General features: G+C 35.3%; 1 protein-coding gene across 2 annotated transcripts in view; it reads right to left on the bottom strand.

Annotated features, from left to right (window-relative positions):
* PRORP (protein only RNase P catalytic subunit) overlaps positions 1-25,171 on the bottom strand; it is a 131,466-nt gene that overhangs the window by 70,845 nt on the left and 35,450 nt on the right. For both annotated transcript variants that reach the window (XM_019426159.2, XM_019426160.2), the window contains one exon: positions 9,438-9,545. In XM_019426159.2, the coding sequence (XP_019281704.2) occupies positions 9,438-9,545 (108 nt within the window). The remainder of the gene's footprint in view (positions 1-9,437; positions 9,546-25,171) is intronic.

The following is a 25,171-nucleotide window of genomic DNA, read 5'->3' as shown; positions in this document are numbered from 1 at the left end:
GGCTATGCAAAGCTTTTCCTCTGAAGACTTGTGGATTTATTTTATTTTATAATATTTATTTTTGAAGGAGAGAGAGAGAGACAGAGTGTGAGCAGGGGAGGGGCAGAGAGAGAAGGAGACACAGAATCCGAAGCAGGCTCCAGGCTCTGAGCTGTCAGCACAAAGCCCTACACAGGGCTCGAACCCAGGAACCGTGAGATCATGACCTAAGTTGAAGTTGGAAGCTTAACCAACTGAGCCACCCAGGTGCCCCTTTCCTTAGAAGTATTTGTAAGAGTCAAAATAGCATGCTGTTGGATGGCTGTTCATAAAGAGATTCATGAACCTAAAACTACTCTAAAAAGATAAGTTTATTAAATTAAAAGACAATAAATGTAATTGAAGAAAATCCAAAATACTGTATCTTGCAGAAGGTAATGCTAAAGAAATACCAGTTCAAGTGAGTCAAGGGTTCAATGGTGCAAGAGTTCATACCTGATACTTTAGTCAAAGTTTAAAATTTAATCAAATTTAGTTTCTCCCAAATTACAACACATTCTGGAGAACTGAATGTTATGAAAACTGTTTTGCAATACTTATTAAAAAAATTTTTAGCCCATGTATTTTGGGTAAACGTTATTCTCTACTCTGACATTTGAAGTAAAGTTTTAAAAAAAGAATCATATACAAATATAAGAATCACTGTTAATGGACAACAAAATGCACAATATACTACAAATGTCTTGCTTAGATAACATACCTATTAGCCCAATTATGTTCCTAGCATTTATTGGCCTACAGACATATCCTCACATCTTAAAACAATATCTGACATGGAATAGGTGCTCAGTAAACAGTAACTGAATCTACATTGTAATTCCTGGCTAAGATGTTCTAACTGTCCTCAAAAAGGAGACTATATAATTAACCACTGGTCACCCAGAACCCTTCCCACTTTTCAAAATAAAAATACAAATTGGATCTTTTCTTCTTCTGAAAGTTTGAAACTAAATATATATATTTTTAAGCAGGATACACTTTACATTTGAAAAATATCTACAAGATTAGTAACAAGTCTTATTTTCCCCAGACTTACTGAAGATTAAACAAATGAATCAGAAACAGTCAAAGGTAGTCCTATCTGAATCTATCTTCTAAATTATTGCTTATCATCTACCCATAACTATATCTCTAAATATTCAGAAACCATAAATGCAGGAACTAAAACTATAGAACTCTTAGAAGAAAACATAGGCATAAATTTTCATGATCTAGGATTAGGCAATGATATTTTAATTTTTTATGTATTATTATTATTTTTAATTTATTTTTGGCAATGATTTTTTTTAGATATGACACCAACAATGACAGGCAACAAAAGAAAAACAATAGATAAACTGGACTTCATTAAAATTAAAAAATTTGTCCTTCAAAAGACAATCTAATTGGGAGAATATATTTGCAAATCATTTACCTGATAAAGATCTAATATTCAGAATATATGAAAAATACAACTCAACAATAAAAACACAAGTAACTATTAAAAAATAGAGTATTTTTTAAATGTTTATTTATTTACTTTTGAAAGAGAAAGAGAGAATGAGAGAGAGAAAATGCAAGCAGGGGAAGGACAGAAAGAGAGGGCGACAGAGAATCCCAAGCAGGCTCTCTGTTGCCAGTGCAGAGCCTGAGGCAGGGCTTGAACTCACGAACCATGAGATCATGACCTGAGCCAAAATCAAGAGTCAGACACTCAACCAACGGAGCCACCCAGGTGCCACCCAAATAGAGGATTTTAATAGATATTTCTCCAAAGAAGACATGCAAATGGCCAACAAACATAAAAAGATGCTTAACATCCTATGTCATTAGAAATGCAAATCAAAACCCACAAAAAATTCCACTTCATATACACTAGAATGGTTATAATAAAAGAGACTGATAGTAACAGATGTTGGTGAGGATGCAGAAAAACTGGAACTCTTATATACTGTTATGGAGATGTAAAATGGTGCAGCTGCTTTGGAAGTTTGGCAGTTCCTCAAAAGTTTAAACAGAGAATCACCATACGACCTGGCAATTCTACTCCCAATTATAGATCCAAGAGAACAGAAAACATGTCCACACAGTGCAGCAAAAGTGGTTCTAAGGAAGAAGTATATAGCAATACAGGCCTACCTCAAGAAGCAAAAAAAAAAATCTCAACTGAACAACTTAACCATATACCTGAAGGAGCTAGAAAAAGAATAAGCAAAGCCCAAACCCAGCAAAAGGAAGTAAATAATAAAGATAAGAGCAGAAATAAATGATATACAAACTAAAAAAACAACAGAACAGATCAATGAAACCAGGAGCTGGTTCTTTGAGGAGATCAACAAAACTGATAAACCTCCAGCCAGACTCATCTAAAAAAAATAAAAAGAGGAAGAGAGAGAAGATCCAAATAAACAAAATCACTAATGAAAGATGAAACAACCAACACCATAGAAATATAAACAATTGTAACAATATTACGAAAACCTACATGCCAACAAATTGGACTACTTAGGAAAAATGAATAAATTCCTAGAAACATATAAATAAATAAAGCAGGAAGAAAGTGAAAATTTGAACAGATGAATTATCAGCAATGAAATTGAAGCAGTAATCAAAAAACTCCCAAAAAAACAAAAGTCTAGAACCAGACAACTTTACAGGCAAAATCTACTAAACACTTAAAAAAGAGTTAATGCCTATTCTTCTCAAACTATTCCAAAAAATAGGAGAGGAAGGAAAACTTCTAAATTCATTCTATGAGGCCAACATTACCCTCATACCAACACCAGATAAAAAACATTAAAAGAGAGAGAGAGAACTACAGACCACTATCTCTCATGAACACAGATCCAAAAATCCTCAACAAAATATTAGCAAACTAAATCCAAAAATACATTAAAAAAATCATATACCATGATCAAGTAGGATTTATTCTGGGGATGTAAGGGTGGTTCAATATTCACAAAACAATCAGTATAATACATCACATCAATAAAAGAAAGGATAATAAACATAAGGTCATTTCAATAGACGCAGAAAAAGAATTCAATAAAGTGTAACATCTATTTATGATTAAAAAAAAAAAAAACTCTGCGAAGTAGGTCTACAGAGAACATACCACAACATACTAAAGACCTTATATGAAAAACCCACAGCAAACATCATACTCAAAGGGGAAAAAGAGAGCTTTTCCCCTAAGGTCAGGAACAAGACAAGAATGTCTACTCTCACCATTTATATTCAACATAGTACTGGAAGTCCTAGCCAGAGCAATTTGACAACATAAAGAAATATAAGGCACCCAAATTGGTAAGGGAGAAGTAAAACTCTCATTATCTGCAGATAACATGATATTATATATAGAAAACCCTAAAGACTCCATCAAAAAACTACTAAAACTGATAAATTCAGTAAAGATTCAGGATACAAAATCAATGTAGAGAAAGCTGTTGCATTTCTATACACTAATAAGGAAGCAGCAGAAAGTGAAATGAAGAAAACAGTCCCATTTACAATTGCACCAAAAACAATAAAAAATATCTAGGAATAAACTTAACCAAAGAGATTAAAGACCTGTACTCTGAAAGCTATAAAATGCTGATGAAAGAAATTCAAGAGGACACAAAGAAATGGAATAACATTCTATGCTTATGGGTTGAGGAACAAATATTGTTAAAATCTCTGTATTACTCAAAGCAATATACAGATTTAATGCAATCCTTATCAAAATACCAACAGCATTTTTCATAACTAGAATAATCAATCCTAAAATTTGTATGGAACCACCAAAGACCCCAAATAGCCAAAGCAAACTAGAAAAAGAAAAAAAGTGAAGGTATCATAATCCCATACTTCAAAACTTACTACAAAGTTGTAGTGGTCAAAACAGTATGGTACTGGCACAAAAACAGGCACGTAGATCAATGGAATAGAACATAAAACTCAGAAATAAACCCACAAATATACGGTCAATTAATCTCCGATAAAAGAAGAATGAGTATACAGTGGGAAAAAGACAGTCTCTTAAACAAATGGTGCTGGGAATAGACAGCTACATGCAAAAGAATGAAACTGGACAATTTCTTACACCATACACAGAAATAAACTAAAAATGGACTAAAGGCCTAAATGTGAGACCTGAAACCATACAAATCCTTGAAGAGAGCACATGCAGTAATTGCTCTGACATTGGCCCTAGCAACATTTTTCTAGATAGGTCTCTTGAGGCAAGGGAAATAAAAGCAAAAATAAACCACTGGAACTACATCAAAATAAAAAAATTCTGCATAGTGAAGGAAAACAGTCAACAAAATTAAAGGGGAACCTACTGAATGGGAAAAGATATTTGCAAACAACATATCCTATAAAGGGTTAGTATTCAAAATAAATAAAGAACTGATATAACTCAACACCCCCAAAAAAACAAACAATCCAATTAAAAAATGAGCAGAAGACATGAACAAACATTTCTCCAAAGAAGACATCCAGGGGAGCCTGGGTGGCTCAGTCAGTTAAGCATTGGACTCTTGATTTCAGCTAAGTCATGATCTCATGGTTGTTGAGATTGAGCTGCACTTTGGGCTCCACACTGAGAGTGGAGTCTGCTTGGGGTTTTCTCTTTCCCTCTCTCTCTGCCTCTCCACCACTTGTGCACTCTCTCTCTCTCAAAATAAATAAACATTCAAAAAAAAAAAAAAAAAGACATCTAGATGGCCAGCAGACACATGACAAGATGATCAACATCAGTCATCATCAGGGAAATGCAAATCAAGTTACACAAGATATTTCCTCACACCTGTGAGAATGGTTAAAATAAAAAACACAAGAAACAGCAAGTGTTGACGAGAATGTGGAGAAAAAGGAAGACTCTCACACTGTTGACGGGAATGCAAACTGGTGCAGTCATTGTGGAAAACAGTATGGAAGTTCCTCAAAAAATTAAAGTAAAAACTACCCTATAATCCAGTAATTGCACTACTGGGTACTTACCCCAAAAATACAAAAAAACACTAATTCAAAAGGATACACACACCCCTACGTTTACCGCGGCATTATTTACAATAGTCAAACAACGGAAGCAGCACAAGTGTCCATCGACAGATGAATGGATAAAAAAGAAATGGTATATATATATAATGAAATATCATTTAGCCAAAAAAAGAATGAAATTTGGCCCTTTTCAATAGCATGGACAGAGCTAGAGAGTATAATGTGAAAATGAAGTAAGTCAGAAAAAGACAAACACCAGGGCACCTGGGTGGCTCAGTGAATTAAGTGTCGGACTTTGGCTCAGGTCATGATCGTGCAGTTTGTGCGTTCAAGCCCCACATTGGTCTCTCCACTGTCAAGCATGGAGTCTGTTTCAGATCCTCTGTATCTCTCTCTTTTCCCCTCCCCTGCTCATGCTCTCTCTCTCTCTCTTTCTCTCTCAAAAGTAAACATTAAAAAAATCTTACATTAAAAAAAAGAAAAAAGAGATAAAGACAAATACCATGATTTCACTCATTTGTGGAGTTTAAGAAACAAAACAAAACAAATGAGCAGAGGGAAAAAGAGAAAGACAAGCCAAGATACAGACTCTTAACTACAGGGAACAAATTGATGGATTTACCAGAGGGGAAGAGGGAGTGGGTGGGTGAAATAGGTAATGGGAATTAAGGAGTGCACTTATCATGAGGAAAAAAAATTTTTTTAATTAAAAAAAATTTTTTTAAAGGGTAGTTCACTAAATATTCAGTTTGCTAGCTGGATTCAGCTATTTTATTTTCTCCAAAATGACTTGCTTGTCTAGATTTGGCCCCTGAATCAAGATTAAACTTTCTAAAGGGTCATTACCTTAAAAGGTCATTTAATCTTATACCCATGCCTTGGGGGTGCCATTCAGGAAGGTAATTCTTCAATGTCATTAAGAGTTCTCTGGAGATCATGACCTGAGCCAAAATCAAGAGTCAGAGGCTTAACAGACTGAGCCACCCAGGTACCCCTTTTTATGTGCTCTTTTAAGGTGCTTCCATCTCAAATATTTTATTTTTTTAACTGTTTATTTATTTATTTGAGAGTTTTGAGAAAGTATGTACATGAGCGAGCGAGGGGCAGACAGAAAGGGAGAGAGAGAATCCCAAGCAGTCTCTCTGTGCTGTCAGTGCAGAGCCCGAAGCAGGGCTTGATCTCAAGAACTGCGAAATCATGACCTGAGCCAAAATCAAGAGTTAGATGCTTAACCAACTGAGCCACCAAGGCACCCTTCAAATATTTTTAAATGGGTAGTTCTACACCTTTTAGAATTTTGTTTTTATTGAGAGCTTTCAACAACTGTGAATTAAAATGCAGATATATAGTCATTACACAGTTGAAGCTCAATTAGGTAAGAAAATGGAAAAACACTGCAAGGAAATAAAACACTGACAGTGATTATTGTTGAATGATAGGGTTATATATAATTTTATTTACTGTAATTTCTAAATTTTCTACATGCATTACTTTTATAATCAGAGGAAACTAAAATTTCTTAAAATCATCACATTAGGGGCGCGTGGGTGGCTCAGTAGGTTAAGCATCTAACTTAGGCTCAGGTCATGATCTTGTGGTTCTTGAGTTCCAGCCCCGCATTGGGGTATCTGCTGTCAGCACAGAGCCCGCTTTGGATCCTCTGTCTCCCTCTCTCTGCCCTTCCCCCACTTGCTCTCGCTCTCTCTCTCTCAAAAATAAACGTAAAAAAATTTTTAAAAACATCATTGCATTTAAAATTTTTCTTAAGTTTTTGGTAGTACTGCCTTCAATTCTCAATTATTATTTGAATACCTGACCTAGATTCAGTCTAATATTAAGGCAGAGTTTTGTATTTTAATTCTATTTACATAGATGATACAATGGAAAAAAACTGCCAAATAAGGGTCTACTGAAAGCAAGAATTATGGTTCCAGATAGGAAATCAATCTGAATAGTAATCACAATAATAGTTACACCTATTAGATACTTACAATGTGCCAAATGCTTACATATATTAACTCATTTATTCTTTATAACATCTTTGTGAGATAGGTACTATTATTATCTCCATTTTACACACTGGGAAACTAAGGCACAGAGAGGTTAAGTAATTTGTTCAAACCATGAAAGCTACTGAAAGTGGAAGAACCAGGACTAGAATTCAAAAAGTCTGACTCCGGAATCCTTATTCTTAACTTCTAAGCTAAAATTCTATTTACAAGATTAACAGAAAAACTGGGAAGCTAGTTCAGACAACCTAAAGTGTTAAAGAATAAAACTAAGCCACAAGAGGGTCTGACAATAGATATAAAAAAAAGGAGGGGGGGAGAGGCCTATGAGAAATATGATATACCTGTATTTTTTTTAATATAAATCTCTAGATTCGAGATTTGAGAAAAAACTTGAGAAGGAAATTTTTTCCTTTTTCCTTATTCAGGTGCATCTCTAAGCTGAGAGCCTCTGAGCTGCAGTTTCCCAAATATAATACCAATGTACTGCTACAAGATAAGGGTGCTTTTACGAGCTGAGTAATAACAGTTACCTGTCCACATAAAGTGTTGTTAACATTAAATTATTTTAAGAGTGAAAGCTAAAAGTGGTGGCAGCTGCCTATGATTTCACAGGTTAATCTTTGTTCTTTGCCTCTTGGTTTGCCAAAATCTGCTAAGATCTTTCCAAATGTAAAAAATTTTCTCCTATAGGGGCACCTGGGTGGCTCGGTCGGTTAAGCGTCCAACTTCGGCTCAGGTCATGATCTCGTGGTCCATGAGTTCGAGCCCCGTGTCAGGCTCTGTGCTGACAGCTCAGAGCCTGGAGCCTGTTTCAGATTCTGTGTCTACCTCTCTCTCTCTGCCTCTCCCCTGTGCATGCTCTGTCTCTCTCTGTCTCAAAAATAAATAAACGTTAAAAAAAAAATAAAAATAAATAAAAAAAAAATCTCCTATAATACTAGGGGATATATCCACTACAGCATTTTCAACGTGTTACTTTTCCCAAAAATGTTCACCCAATTTGGGCTATATATTTCTGGCAAGCCAATTTTTACTGCTTTGTGTGAAGCTGAATGTCAAATAAAAGGTAAACAAATACAAAACTTTACACAGATTAGCTGAGAACTTCTGATTTTGAGCTCCACCATGTACTAGTGATAGTAATTTTATGCTTCATTTTCTGGCTTTGCCCTTTTCAATATTGCTGCCTCAAATAACCCTTCAAGTACCTAAAGGACAAAAATATTTTCAACTTGCTTTTGTGTTTTTTAAAAATAAAGGATTGAAAAGTACATACGTGACCATAAAAATGTAGGCATAAAGGATAGACATATAAAGAAATTTCTGTAAATCAACGTCGTCCTTGGTACTTGTAAGCTTTTCTGAGTATCAATGGCCAAACGGGACTAGTTGCATCTCTGAGAAAAAGCTTTTAAATTGGCAGTAATTTTTAAGAAATAACACAGATTAACTACAGATGAATGGCCATAGATTGCCAGCAGTAAGAACCACAAGCTTGAAATCCAGGAGCTGTCTACAATTTAATTCTGATGTTATGACTGCTTTCTACAGATTTACTATACAAAATTGGCTTCACTTTTCTAGTATTCTAATCTATAAAAATGAGGATTAAAATAATTGCTATAGAGTATAAAAATTGCTATAAATTATATGTAAAATTTCATATAACTGCTATTAAAAATCATGATATTCCTATTAGAAACTACAGGACATTTATAAACTTATAGAACAAATGATTACCTTACAAAAAAAAGAGCGGGGTTAGATTCATTTATGAACATACTATGTTTGGAAAAAACAAGTATGGGTATATTAACATCTCTTAGTTTATGTTGAAAAATTTCAAATAGAGGAATGTGACTCACAGGGAAATGACAGAGTAACCCCAAAGAAAGAGTAGAGATGTAGAAGAAGGTTAAAGGTTATATAAGTAAAAAGGCTGAGGGCACCTGGGTGGCGCAGTTGGTTAAGTGTCTGACTTCGGCTCAGGTCATGATCTTGCAGTTCATGAGTTCGAGTCCCACCTTGGACTCTGTGCTGACAACTTGGGAGCCTGGAGCCTGCTGTGTCTTCCTCTCTCTCTGCCCCTCCCCCACTTGTGCTCTCTTCCTTTCTCTCTCTCTCTCAAAAATAAACATTTAAAAAATTAAAAAAAAAAAAAAGAAAGAAAGAAAGAAAAAGGGCTGAAATGGCCCTCTACTACATGGCTTTTTAATGACTCTTGGCCAGCCTATAAGAGTCACTTTCTTGCCAGAGATGAAAACAGTGAATCTTAGATAAGTGGTTGGTTACTGTGACACCTTTAGGAGCTTATTTTTAGAGGAAGGAAAAATGGGGAGTTAACACATCCAAGGAAGATCACAAATAAGTACAGTAAATATTTCTAGAGATTTGGAATAACAAAATAAAACTTGTACTTACAACTTGAGATTCACGGGCTTTAGGAAATGTTTTGGCAACATTGAGCCCATCAATGACGATATCAAAAGGAGGACAGCATTTTACAAAGTTCTGAAATCTCTCAAGTTCCTAAAAAAGAAAAGCCAGATAAAACAATAAAACTTAGCAAGGGCTTTATCATAAACACACTGTTATGACTTTTATTATTGTTCTGGTAAGTAAATATATTCATCCCTTAAAAATACACACAAAAAGGGGCACCTGGGTAGCTCAGTTAATCACCTGACTGCAGGGTCTGGTCATGATCTCACAGTTTATGGGTTCAAGCCCCGCATCGGCCTCTGTGCTGACAGCTCAGAGCCTGGAGGCTGGTTCAGATTCTGTCTCTCTCTCTGACCGCTCCCCTGCTCTCTCTCTCTCTCAAAAATAAAAAAATAAACATTAAAAAATTTTTTTCAAATGCACACAAAGATACTTTCAAAATGAAATCCAAAAAGACCAGACTAATAAATGCAACCACATGTAATTAACTGATATACCTTATAATCTCATAGCACTGTACACTTCCTAGAGTACTTTCACATGCTATTTCATTCGATCTGCACCTAGCTATTGCCTACTAAACTGACTTACATGGTAGTCATGATGAGAATGAAATGTCAAAATCTCTATATCTTGTTCTGTATGCCAAGGAGAAGTAAACCTCAGATATGTCAGTCTACTAGTGCAACTGTGTTGAAAGAACAAGGCTCTACAATAGCTCTTTGGTCATCAAGAGGTTTTTATTTACTTCTGGCTATTTTGAAGAGTTGGGTTATTCAACAAATATTTGTGGGGCATCTACTGTGTGCCCAGCAGTTACCAGACAGATAAAACTCTAACTTAGTGGAACCTGCATTTTAGTGGAAGGAGACATAAAATAAACACATAAGTTAATAAATTTTATTAAATGTCAAATGTGATGAGTGCTATGGAAGGAAGAAAAGGAGGAGAAGGAGCTCCATTTCTGGTAATGATGGAATAGTCTGTCCTGGACTATATATAATATAAATTTTATATAAAATATAATAATATAAATTTTACATAAAAACCAACTATTTGAAGATACTAGACAATGACTGAAAGCAGGCAGAAATTAGAGGAAACGCAAAATGTGAACGACAGTGTGGTGTTTTATTATTCTTCTTCTTTTAAATGTTTTTTTGAGAGAGAGGGAGAGAGAGCATGCACAAGTGAGGGAGAGGCAGAGGGAGAGGGAGGGAGAGAATCCCAAGCAGGTTCCATGCTGAGCATGGATCTCGATGCAGGGCTAGTTCTCATGACCTTGAGATCATGATCTGAGCCAAAATCAAGAGTCAGACACTTAACTGACTGAGCCACCCAAACTTACAGTTTTGTTTTTTTTTTTTTCAACATTTTTTATTTTATTTTTGGGACAGAGAGAGACAGAGCATGAACGGAGGAGGGGCAGAGAGAGGGAGACACAGAATCGGAAACAGGCTCCAGGGTCCGAGCCATCAGCCCAGAGCCTGACGCGGGGCTCGAACTCACGGACCGTGAGATCGTGACCTGGCTGAAGTCGGACGCTTAACCGACTGCGCCACCCAGGCGCCCCATACAGTTTTAAAATAAGTCATAAGGATGTAAAGTACAGCATAGGAAATATAATCAATAATACTGTAGTAACTTTGTATGGTGACAGATGATAACTATACTTACCTCAGTGAGCATTTCATAATGTATATAAATGTTGAATCACTATGTTGTACACCTGAAACTACTATAATGTTGTATGTCAACCAGACTTCATTTAAAACTAAATTAATTAAAAATAAAATAAAACAACCACTAATCCATATGCATGCTTTCATTTCTCACTTGACTTCTTTAGCTTTTCTATCCTTGCCAACTCCAGTTGTATGGGACCAACCTCTTTCCTTTCTACTCAGCATAACACTTTTTAAAAATTTCTTTGCTCAAATATATTTCCTGAAAAATGTTTAGAAAGTTCCAACTAATATCAAAACTAACTAAATAAAGTTGCAATAGGAATACTGTTTTTTATAAATACTGTTTTTTATAAATGGAATAAATGGAAATAAAACTATCAAGGAGAATGAAAACAGTTTGCATACAATATGACCATTTCTTGTTTTGGTCTCAATGAACCAAGGTAAACAAAACAAGTGCATGAAATTCTAAAATTCAGGTTTCACTAATTAACATGGAAAAGATTTCCCACTATACTTCCAATATATCATTGTGGTGCTGCTCTTAGTACTATGTTGTATTCACCTCAGGAGTAATGACAAAGCAAGGCAGTTCACCATGACTGGCAAAATGGACATTTGGAAAATCAAGAGTCAAACTAGATAACTTACAAAGTCCCCTTCCAGTTCCGATATTCTATGTTAACAAGACTTGGAAATCCCTTAAAATCACAGAATGGAAAAGGTTATACTTGTGATGGTTTGTTTGAAAGGTGAGTCTCAGGAACCTCTGTGCAATCATAGAATGTGTAGTAAAATTCCATCTGGAGATTTAGCCTCCTGATCCGTATCTAATACACAGAAAAATTTTAAATGTCAGATTGGGCTTTTCCCCCATTACGAAATCTCCATTTACTAAATATTACCAGTCGAGGAGTAACACTTTATTACTTGGTAATACTTGCTGTGTGTATCCAAGATGCTCACTTTTCAAACTAAACAAGTTTATATGTTGTTGCACTCAAAAGCCACTGAGTAGATCATGCTGATAAGGCATGACAAAGAAAGAGGTGACCTACTGAGACAGCATATTAACTATGGCATAGGCCTATACAAATCTGCAAGCTTAAGTGTTTTAATGGAGGGTAAATTTAAATTATTTCTTTCTAGTGCTGCTGCAGGGATTGTACTTGATTAGATTGGCTAATGATTTAAAGTATGAAAATCCACCAATCTTTTGATCATTTGTTTCTTGACTAACAAAAGAAGTTCTTTTGAAAAAAATTTATTGATACATAATTCATATACCATATAATCCACTCATTTGAAGTATAGTAAAACCTTGGTTTGTGAGCATAATTCCTTCCAGAAACACGCTTGTAATCCAAAGCACTTGTATACCAAATCAAATTTCCAGAACCATTGGCTCAGTTGTGATCATGCCATCTCAGTTTTAATCATGTGATCACGCCATTCGGCATCACTTATTATTGTTGCAAAACATCGTTCGTTTATCAAATTAAAATTTATTAGAAATATTTTCTTGTCTTGCAGAACACTTGCAGAACAAGTCAGTTGCAATTCAAGGTTTCACTCGTATACAATTCACAGGTTGTGCAACATTACTACAATCCAATTTTAGTTCTGTCTTTCCTACTAGAAACTCCATGCTCAGCAGTCAATCCCCATTCCACTACCTTACCACGTGGCAAACTGAATTATACAAATATATAGTCTTTTGTGACTGACTTCTTTCACTCAATATAATGTTTTCAAGGTTCATTAGTATTATAACATAAATGAGTACTTCATTCCTTTCTATTGCCAAATAATATTCCATTGTATGGATTATACCACATTTTATTTATCCATTCATTAGTTGATGGACATTTGGATTATTTCCACTTCTTGGATATTACACACAATGCTGCAATGAACATCTGTGTACAAAAATTTTAGATGGATGTATGTTTCATTACTCTTGGGTATACATCTAGGAGGGAAACTGTCATGAGCTACCATATGTAATAATAGTAACTCTCTGTTTAACTTTTTGAGGAACTGCTAGACTGTCTTCCAAGTAGCTATACCATTTTACATTCCCAACTACAATGTACAAGGCTTCCAATTTCTCAACAGCCTCACCGATACTTGTTATTTTATGTGTTTTTTATTATACTCATACTTTCAGATGTGAAATGGTACCTCAGTGCGGTTTTGATGTACATTTCCCAAATGACTAATGATGTTGAGCATCTTATTGTGTGCTCATTGGCCTAAAAGGAATTCATTTGTGTAACATATAGGCTTTACAAATTCAACATATATTTCCTTCAATAAAAAGTCACAACTTCTATCATCTTTACTCATTTTACACTTCTAGGCTTAAATCTAAGAGGTGTTACTGCATAGGAATTACAAATACCATAACTTGCAATAGAGATTGTTAGCTCAAATGTCTACAAGGACCAGGCAGGTGACCTAAATAAGTAAAATGGGCCAAGTCTATGAAAACACAAAAGAGCAGGCAAAATGATAAATAGCAAATAGTGTAAGTCTCATGGTCCAAGATTCTACAGAAAGAAGTAAAGGCTGACAAACTGGAGAATGTAGGTCCCTTACAAAGGAGTAGCCCAGTGCTCAGTCCAGCTAATTGCTGCCACATGAAATAAATACTCAGGGCTAGGAGATTTAATTTTTCAAGGAAAATAAAAAATCTGGCATTTTGAAACACTGTTAAATAACTATTAAAAAGAATAAAATACAAAGAAGCTCAAACAAAAAACATTTTTGGGCTAGATTCCACCTGCAGACCACAAGTTTATAATACATTCACTTGGTCAGTCAATAGATTTTCATTGAGCATGTGTTATGTGCCAAATAATATTCTTCTTCCTAGGAACAGAACAGAATAGTGAACAAATTCACTGAGCTAAAGAAATTTATATATTAGTAGAGGAAACAAGCAATACCAAGTTAACAAATAGATATTTAATTTTAGGTAGAGAAAAGTGCCTTGAAGAAAATTTAATCAGGGCAGGGTGTTAGCCCAACTCTTCCAAGCCCCTCTCTACTTTAGATATGGTGAAAGGAAAAGGTCTTTCTAATCAGGTAACATTTAAACAAAGACTTGAATGAAGTGAAGGGGTCAACAACCATGCTTCCTCTGAGGGAAGAGCCCTTTAGGCAGAGGAAAGAACAACCAAGGCCCTTAACTAAACACCAAAAGCTTTGAACATTTGATGATTAATGATTAGGCAATTTGAAAGTTCAAATAACTATAAAGTTTTTATGTATTATGTTTTGAGTTTAAGTTTTAAAAATTCAATTCTTGTTTATTACTACAATATGGGAAAGAGGAAATAAATGTAAAACAATTCTAAAACAGCTAATCAAAAGTTTTAAATTCTGTATCATATCCAATTTTTTATTTGAAACAAAGAAGCAGAATTGATATTTATTGTTTTGTAGTTGTTACCTAATCATAAATGAGTAGCAAAATGATCCAAATATGTGCATCAAAAAAAGAAATAAAAGAATGGGACAGCATATACATTACACAGATGATTCCAGCACCTGCCATCAAAGATCTGACTTCCTAATTATAAATGACTCTCACAATATACATGGCAATAGAAATTGACTCTTCTATTTATTACTCCTCCTACATCATGGATGAGAAGGCAAAGAGGTTAAGCAACTGATTTTTCTCAACAAATGATATTCCAATAGATGCTAACACTTCTCTTTTACCTTTCTACCTAGAAGAGGTTAAAACTCTTCAATATTTTGAAATGATGGTCCATATGTTTATAGCAGTTTACTTAGGAGACTTTGATATAAACCTCACCAGGAAATTCAAAACAGATCTCTCTCATTTATTGTATTGAGTTAACATCCTCCTCTACAATGGCAACTCGGGGGAAACAGGACTACAACAATGTATACTCAAAACTTTACATCATAAAAGAAACAATGAACTCAACATGTTAATTATATCCAATGTACTACAACAATCATTATATTTTCCAAAGATTAGAAGAAAGGGAGTATTAAAACAACTGGCTTTAGTCATAGCAGATATGGAAAAACAGGGGAATACCAGCTATTTTGGTGGGAAGCACTGTTCTTAACATGGAACCACAATAAAAAAATCCATCTCTGCATCTAACGGACAAATTTCTTTGCATACCTTCTTTACCCCATGAGATACAAGTAAGTGTGAAATAAAAAGAACACCAAAATGATTGCCTTACTGTAGCCAAAGAAAAATGAAATTGTATGTCTAGAAAATGTCACTGCAATCTAACAACTAATAGTCTTAGAAAGCTTACACTCCCTTAATAACAAGTTATATTTTAGGAGATGTTTTTCATTTAGTAATTATAGCTAAAACTACTATACTATGCTACTCTGTTTTTAAATACTTACAATCTTATCTGAGTTTTCTGATTCCAGAAAGATGAAAAAAAAACCCAACAAACCCTTTCTGCCAGAAGTTTCTAAAAGGCTGTGTAAAATACAACAAAAATACCTATGCATGGTTGAACTTGAAAGAGAGAAAGAAAGAAAGAAAGAAAGAGAAAAAGAAAAAGTCTCCCAGTGCCAGAGATGAAGCCAAATCTGAAAATCAGAATGGTAAGGATAAAAATTGATGCTAATGTTGTCTAGGAGACAAGAAAAGAAATGGAATGGGTATTAGCAAACAGGAGCCTGGTTTCTGATGCCACCATGGAACCTGGAGATATATCAAACCTTCCAAATGAAGGGAGAAATTGGAAGTGAATTCCCGAATAAAAGAGGAACCTTTACAGATAGGAACACTGATGTCAAAACACAATACACCACCCTTTCTATCTCTACCAGGGATCTAAGTAGGGGGGAAAAAAATCCCTGAACAAAAAGAAACTCCAGGTTTGCGTTTTAAATGTGTTTTAATATGTTCCACTGAGAAATTACATAAAAACTAGTTCTGATCCAGTGGCGCCTGGCAGGCTTTGTCAGTAGAGCATGTAACTCTTGATCTCAGGGGCATGAGTTCAAGCCCTATGTTGGGAGCAGAGCTTACTTTAAAACACACACACACACACACACACACACACACACCTGGTTCTGATCCAGTAACATCTCTTGTTTGGCAGAAGCAAATACCAAACCTCTCCAGAGAGATAATACCAATAATCTAGGCAACAAAGGGACATTCATAGAAAGAGCAAGTCCTTCTAAAACCGAACTCACCAATTTAAAATCAAAAAACACGAGAGTAAACAATCTACCATGTGGGAGTCTTCTGACACACTGAAGGATTAATGCCCAAAGAGTTCAGGAAAAAGGAAAAATGTTTGAAACCTAAGGGACAATATAAAATATGTAAAAATAATTAAAATGTACAAAAAGAATCAAAACTGTAAGAAAAGAAAGAGACCATGAAAAAAATGAAGAAAACAATTTGAAAGAGAAGTTCTAAAATTAACATCCTAAAATAACTAACTGAAACTAAACGGATGGGAGAAAATCCAAATGTCCATCAGTTGGTGAATGAACAAACTCTGATGTATTAACACACTTAAATACACTCAGCAATGAAAAATAACTGATACATGTAACAAAAACTCAAAAACACTATATTTCAAACTAAATCTAATATATTGTAAAAACAAATACACAGCATTATTTTAAGTGAAAGACAAACAAAAACATTACAGATTATATGATTCTATGTATACACAACTATTAGTAAAGACAAAACTACAGAGACAGACAGCAGCTCAGTGGTTGCTGGGGTTATAGGAGTAGGAGCAGGGACTGACCTCCAAAGGGCATGATGAAAGTTTTTGGTGAAAGAAGTATGCTAAAGCTGAATCATGGTGGTAGCCACACAAGTATATAAATTTACTCAAAATCAGTGAACTGTTCACTTAAAATGATGAATTCTGTGGTCTGTAAATTATTGAAACAGTAGGGGAAAAGCCCAGAAATGAATGGGTAGAGAGAAGAACAGACACATATGAGGTAAGAAGTAGTGAATTAGAAGATAGATCTAAAAATGTTACCCAGAATGCAATTCAAAAATATAACAAGATGAAATAATAGGAAAGAAAGAGTAGGAGCACCTCAGTGTCTCAGTCAGTTCAGTGTATGACTTCAGCTCAGGTCATGATCTTGAGGTTCGTGAGTTCGAGCTCCCACATCGGGCTCACTGCTGTAAGCCTGTCAGCTCAGAGCCTGCTTTGGATCCCCTGTTCCCCTCTCTCTGCCCCTCCCTGACTTGTGCTCTGCCCAAAATAAATATTAAAAAAAAAAAAAAAAAAAAAAAGAAAGAAAGAAAGAAAGAGTAAGAGACATAGAGGAGAGTGAAAGGGTCTCACAAATGTCTAATGGGAATTTCAGGAGAGGCAATATTTGAAGATATAAGGGCTGAGAATTATTCAGAAGTGATTCAAGATATGAAACATCGGATTCAGGAAGCTCAGTGAATCCCAAGCAGGAAAAAGAAATACATTCATAATACATATCATAGTGAAACAGCAGAAGTGAAAACAATTTTAAAGAGCAACAAGGAGGATGGAGATGATACACAGAACAAAAATTGGACTGATAGGGCACCTGGCTGGCTCAGTTGGAGGAGTATGCGACTCTTCATCTTGGGGTCGTGAATTTGAGCCCTATATTAAGTGTAGGGATTACTTAAATAAAAAACTTAAAAAAAAAATTGGACCAAAAGCAATCTTCTCAATAGTAACTAAAATAGAGACCAGAAGATATTGCAATACTATCATCAAAGTGTTGAGGAAAGACATTAAATTCCATGTAATTAAACTATCATTCAAATAGACATTTACAGACAAAGAATAAAATAGTTTACCACTCTCATCCTGTCACTGAAAGGATGGTATTCAGGAAGATGGCCAACAGGAAGTTTGGGGTTCGGTGAGAATGTGAGGGCTAGAGCTATATATATCTTTGAGTCATTGGCACACAGGTGCTAGAGAAAACCAGAGTGGGTAAAATGGCCAGAAAGAATGGGTAGTGTAGCAAAAGCAGAAGCAGAAGTTCAGAAACAACAAAAACTCAGGGGATAGAGGACATATTTTATTATTGTTTATTTATTATTGAGGACAAATTCAGTTGCATTTATGAAGAAAGAGACCTGGCAAAAATAAAAGAAATGCAAGAAAAAACGAATTGCAACTGCAGAATTTAAATCTCCATGAAAAGCCATAAAGATTAGATTAGTAATTTACCAGAACATGGATTTGGTGAACCAACTTTGAGAAATTCTACAAGAATGCAGAGGAAAAGAACTAAAAGAAAATGTTAAGAGAAAAAAACATTATAGATACAAAGGACAGAGAACAGAGACAACTTAAGCCTCACAACAATGAGGAATAAGTCAGACAAAAAGATGAGAACTGGGGTGCCTGGGTGGCTCAGTCCGTTAAGTGTCCAACTTCGGCTTAGGTCATGATCTCACAGTTCATGGGTTCGAGCCCCATGTTGGGCTCTGTGTTAACAGCTCAGAACCTGGAGCCTGCTTCAGATTCTGTGTCTCCCTTTCTCTCCCTGCTCATGCTCTGCCTCTCTCTGTCTCTCAAAAATAAATAAATGTTAAAAAACTTTTTTAAAAAGAACAAAAAGATGAGAACTAATCATTAAAAAAAAATCTTTCCTAATATTAAACAAAAAATCTAAGTCTTTAAGGATTCATGAAATTCAGGGAAACTTAATGAAAAAATTCACCTAGTCCTCTTCTCACAAAATTTTTAATTTTGAGGTTGAAGAAAGAAATCCTATATATATCCAAGTCAAATAAGAGTTACAGAAAGACTTTTATAGGGTTTTCTATGTGACAAGCAGATCACAAAATAGAGAAAAACAAGAATTCTAAGCGCTTTTCATATATTAACTTTCTCCTTCCTAAAAAGTGGTTAGGAACTTAACAGATTAGGAAAATGAAAGCACAGAGAAGTTAAGCCAGTCACATAACTAGTAAGTGGTGGACTTGGGATTTAAAACCTAGAAGTCCATGCTGTCATATGTTCTACAACAGCTCAGAGAAACCAAAATCAAGCTGGCAACCACAAAAGCCAGAAGACAACCAAATGACTATGTTTGAAGATGGTGGAGTAGTCCTCAGAAGGGCCTGAACCCCACAGCACCTGCTTCGGAATAATTTTTCCTTCTTCCTGGACAGTACATACTAATAAATTGTGGCCTATGCTCTTTTTTTCCATTTTATTGAGAAATAAATGACATACATCACTGTATAAGTTTTAGGTGTTCAGTATGAAGATTCGCTGTACATATATTGTAAAATGATTGTCACAATAGATTTAATTAACATCATTTCATATAGGTACAATAAGAGGAAAAAAAATTTTCTCCTTGTGATGAGATCTCTAAAGAGCTACTTTCCAAACAACTTTCCTAGATATCCTACAGCAGTGTTAGCTACAGTCATCATGCTGTATATTACATGCCGAGTACTTATTTATCTTGTAACAGGAAGTTTGTATCTTTTGACCATCTTCCCCTAATTCTCCTCGCGACCTCCTGCCTCTGGTAACAAGTCTGATCTCTTTTTGTTTGAGTTTGGTGGGGGTTTTGCTTTTTTTTTTTTTTTTTAATTAGATTCCACATATAAGTGAGATCATAACAGTGTCTTTGTCTGACTTATTTCATTTAACATAATGCCTTCAAGGTCCATCCATATTGTCATAAATGGTAAAATTTCCTTGTTTTTTTTATGACTAAATAATATTCCCGTCGTGTGTGTGTGTGTGTGTGTGTGTGTGTGTGTGTGTGTGTGTAACTTCTTTATCCATTCATCCATTGATGGACAGTTAGGTCATTTCCCTGTCTTTGCTGTTGTAAATAATGCTAAGAACATGGCAGTGTAGATATCTTTTTGAGTTAGTATTTTCATTTCCTTTGGATATGTTCCCAGAACTAGAATTTTTAGTTTTTTGAAGAACTTTCATATTTCATACTGTTTCCCATAGTGCCTGTACCAAGTTACAATCCCACCAACAGTACATAAGGATTTCCTTTTCTCCATGTCCACAACAGTATTTGTTATCTCTTGTCTTCAGGACAACGGTCATTCTTTTTGTTTGTTTTAGAGAGAGAGAGTACATGTGCAAGGTAGGCAGAGGGAGAGAGACAGAATCTTAAGCAGGCTCCACACTGAGCACAGACCTCAATCCGGGGCCTGATCCCAAGACACTGGGATCATGACCTGAGCCGAAATCGAGTCAGTTGCTTAACCAACTGAGCCACCCAGGCTCCCTGAAGATGGCCATTCTAACAGGTTGTAATATGATATCTCATTGTGGTTTTAATTTGTATTTCCCTAATAACTAGTAATGTTGAGAATCTTTTCATGTACCTATTGGCCATTCATATAACTTCTTTTTTTTTTAATGTTTATTTATTTTTGAGAGAGAGAGACAGACAGCACAAGTGGGGGAGGGGCAGAGAGAGGGAGACATAGAATCAGACTCCAGGCTCTGAGCTGTCATCACAGAGCCAGATGTGAGGCTCGAATTCACTAACTGTAAGATCATGACACGAGCTGAAGTCGGATGCTTAACCGACTGAGCTACCCAGGCGCTCCCATTCATATAACTTCTTTGGACAAATGTCTATTCAGGTCCTTTGTCCACTTTTCATACAATGATGAAAGAAATCTAAGAAGATACAAATAAATAGAAAAGTATCCTATGTTGATGAATTGGAAGAATTAATACTGTTAAAATGCCAATACTATCAAAAAGCCATCTATAGATTCAATGCAATCCCTATCAAGATTCCAACAGCATTTTTAAAATAGAAATAGAAAAAATACTCCTAAAATTTATATGGAAACATGAAGACCCCAAGTAGCCAAAGAAATACTGAAAAAGAACAACGAACAAGGCATCATACTTCCTGATTTCAAGCTACACTATAAGACTATAATAATTAAGACAGTATGATATCAGCCTAAGAACAAATACACCCGTGAAACAGAATGGAGAGCCTAGAAATAAATCCAAGCATATACAGTCAACTAAAATTTAACAAGGGAGCCAAGAATATTCAATGGAGAAAAGATAGTCTCTTCAATAAGTGGTGCTGAGAAAACTGGATATTCATTTAAAACAATGAAACTTCACCCCTATCTTACACCACTAACAAAAATCAACTCAAACTGGATTAAAGACTTAGATGTAAAACCTGAAACCATGAAACTTCTAGAAGAAAACAGGGGGAAAAAAGCTCCTTCACATGGGTCTTAGTAATAATTTTTTGGAAATCATACCTAAAGCAAAGCAATAAAATAAAAAGTAGGACTACATCAAGCTAAAAGGCTTCTGCAATAGTTTGAAAAAATATTTGCAGCCCATATATATGATAGGGAATATGAAAAATATATAAAGAACTCAAACTCAATAGCAAAAAACCCCAAATATTCCTATTTAAAAAGCGGCCTATCTACTTTTCTTTTTTTTTTTCTTTAAGTTTTTATTTTGGGGTGCCTGGGCAGCCCAGATGGTTCGGTGTGTGACTTCCACTCAGATCATGATCTCACAGTTCTCAGTTCAAGTCCCACATCGGGCTTGCTGCTGTGAGTACACAGCCTGCTTAGGATCCTCTGTCCCTCTCTCTCTGCCCTTCCTCCACTGGCACTCTCTCTCTCTCTCTCTCTCTCAAAAGTAAATAAACAGAACAAAAAAAGCTGTTCTTTTAGTTTTAAATAAATAAATAAATAAATAAAAGCTTTTATTTTAACCACTCAGTGCTCATCAGGACAACTGTACTCCTTAATCCCCATCACCTATTTTACCCATCACCCTCTCACTTCCCCTCTGGTAACCATCACTTTGTTCTCTACAGTTAAGAGTTTGTTTCTTGGTTTACCTCTCTATCTTTTTTTTCCCCCTTTGCTCATTTGTTTTGTTTCTTAAATTCCACATAAGAGAGAAATCATATGGTATTTGTCTTTCTCTTATTTTGCTTAGTATTACACTCTCTAGTTCTATCCATGCTGTTGCAAATGGCAAGATTTCATTCTTTTTTATGGGTAATATTCCATCACACACACACACACACACACACACACACACACACACACACACAGCCCACAACTTTATCCACTCATCTATCAGGCTACTTTTTATTTAATTTTTCTTTTTAAATGTATTTTCTTATAATACTTTGTTTAAATTCAAGTTAGTTAACATACAGTGTAGTATTGGTTTCAGGAGTAGAATGTAGTGACTCATCACTTACATATAACACCCAGTGCTCATCACAAGTGGTCTCTTTAATGCCCATCACCCATTTAGCCCATCCCCCCCAACCTCCCTTCCAGCAACCCTCAGTTTGTTCTCTATAGTTAAGAGTCTCTTATGGTTTGCCTTCCTCTCTGTTTTTATCTTATTTTATTTTTCTTTCTCTTCCCTTATGTTCATCTGTTTTGTTTCTTAAATTCCACATGAGTGAAATCATATGGTACTTGTCTTTCTCTGACTATCTTATTTTGCTTAGCAAAATATACTCTGGGTTCTATCCATGTTGTTGGAAAGGCAAGATTTCATTCTTTCTGATTACTGAGTAATATATATCTCACATCTTCTTTATTTGCTCATCAGCCAATGGACATTTGGGCTTTTTCCATAATTTGGCTATTGTTAATAGTGCTGCTATAAACATTGGGGTGCGTGTGCCTCCTCAAATCAGTATTTTTGTATCTTTTGGATAAATACCTACCAGTGCAGTTGTTGGGTCATAGGGTAATTCTACCTTTAACTTTCTGAGGAAATTTCACACTGTTTGCCAAGATTGGCTGCACCAGTTTGCATTCCCACCAATAGGTCGAGAGGGTTCCCCTTTCCCCATATCCTCAACAATTGGGCTACTACCCTATCAGGACTATTGTAAATAATGCTGCAATAAACATAGGGGTGCATGTATCCCTTTGAGTTAGTGCTTTTCTATTCTTTGGGTAAATACCCAGCAGTGCCATTGCTGGATTGTAGGGCAGTTCTATCTTCCAGACTGGCTGCAACAGTTTGCATTCAAAATTGGCCTAAGTTCTTATACAAGGCACGCCAATCAAGACTACTATGTTCTCCTATAAAGTACTTGCAAACAATGGGAGAGAAATGCAAATGTCTTTTCTGAGTTCTTTTGTTGAGAAATTCTACTTGCTTTGAAGTGGTCTTCCTTATTTATTCAGGATGAGATATCCCCCCTTCTCCTGCTCCCCCCCTCCAAAAAAAAAAAATGACTACTATAGACTAATGGGATTTCACCTGAATAGAATTCTAATAAGGTATTTTTCAACTGTGGGTCACAGCTCAGTACTGGGTTACGAAATTAGTTTAATAGGTTGCAACCAGCATTTGTGGGGGGGAAGTATACAATTAGAGTACAACACATGTACCAAGAGGACATAATTTTTTGTATGTAAATTTTTTTCACTTGTAACATTGGTTGTTACATAAAATATAGTTTGTGCTTGAATTGTAGCCAAAAAAAATTAAAAGTAATGAGACTCTGTCATACATACAAAACAAGATTTTGTCCAAGGGAACATTATTAATACATTTTATCATAAGCCTATAATATTTGTCCCTTGAAAGTTTATTAAAATAAGGGTCAGAACTCTAAGGATTAATTCTACTATATTAAGATATATTATAAAACTACAATAATCAAAACAGTATGGTCAGGTACACAGATTAATGAATTAGAATAGAAAGTCCAAGACACAGACCCAAATATATATGGGAATTTGATATATGTTAAAAGTGGGATACCAACCTACTAGAGGAAAAGATAGGTTGTTATATAAATGGTGTTGACACAACTAGGCAATTAGCTGGGGCAAAAAAAGTCAAGCTGGAACTATACTACATCTACACCATAAAAAATTCCAAATGCATCAAAAATGTGAGGGAAAACAAAAGCAGTGGGGGACAAAAGGAGGGTTTTTTTTTGGTTTATTTCTTTGTTCATTTTTAAATAATCTTGTAATGGAAAAGGTCTTTCTAAAAATATAAAGCCCAAAAGCCATAGAGAAAAGTTTGACAAATTTTACTATTTAAAATTTTGCATGGGAAGAAACAACATAAGAGAAGGAAGGAAGGAAGGAAGGAAGGAAGGAAGGAAGGAAAGAAAGAAAGAAAGAAAGAAAGAAAGAAAGAAAGAAAGAAAGAAAGAAAGAAAGAAAGAAAAAAGTCTCAAAAAATTCAAATCATAATTTTTCAGATAAAAAGCTCCTAAAAATCAATAAAACTCTCAGTAACTCAAAAATTAGCAAGATAGAAGCAAGCAGTTTGCAGAAAAGAAATACAAGTGGTTTTTAAACCTATGAAAAAATGCTTAACTTATTCATTAAGAAAAATGTAGGAGCATGTAGGTGGCTCAGTTGGTTAAGCGTCCGACTTCGGCTCAGGTCATGATCTTGCGGTTCGTGCGTTCAAGCCCTGCATCGGGCTCTGTGCTGACTGCTCAGAGCCTGGAGCCTGCTTCAGATTCTGTGTCTCCCTCTCTCTCTGTGCCCCTCCCCTGCTTATGCTCTGCTTCTCAAAAATAAACATTAAAGAAATTTAAAAAAAAAGAAAAATGTAAATTAATCCTATACTGAGATTCCCTTTTTTACTTCAGATAGGCAAAAATCAAAATGTTTGATGACACACTGGAATACAAAAGTGTGGAGAAAAAAATTCTCATACTTTGCTGATCAGTGTATATATATATATACTGATAAATTTCCATGGAGGCCAATCAAAATTGATTTTTTCCATTGCCCTAGCAATTCAACTTGCAGTAATCTATGTTACCGGTATCTTGGAATATGTGAGAAATTGCAAATGTGTAAGGTGATTCACTGTGGCATTTTTGCAATCGTAAGATTTAATTTAGACAACCTAAATATCCTTTAATAAGTAAATCACGGTCATTCTGTTAGCTAGGATACAAAGGGAAGTTATTCAAATAAGAGGGCTGAAAGCTATCAAACAGAAAGGAGAAGGAGAAGGGACAAAAGTAGGGAAG

Source organism: Panthera pardus, unplaced genomic scaffold, assembly GCF_024362965.1.
Source record: "Panthera pardus isolate Hobbes unplaced genomic scaffold, ASM2436296v1 HiC_scaffold_24, whole genome shotgun sequence".
NCBI lineage: Eukaryota > Metazoa > Chordata > Mammalia > Carnivora > Felidae > Panthera > Panthera pardus.
Note: the sequence above shows the minus strand (reverse complement) of the source record. Positions and strands in the feature narration are given on the sequence as shown.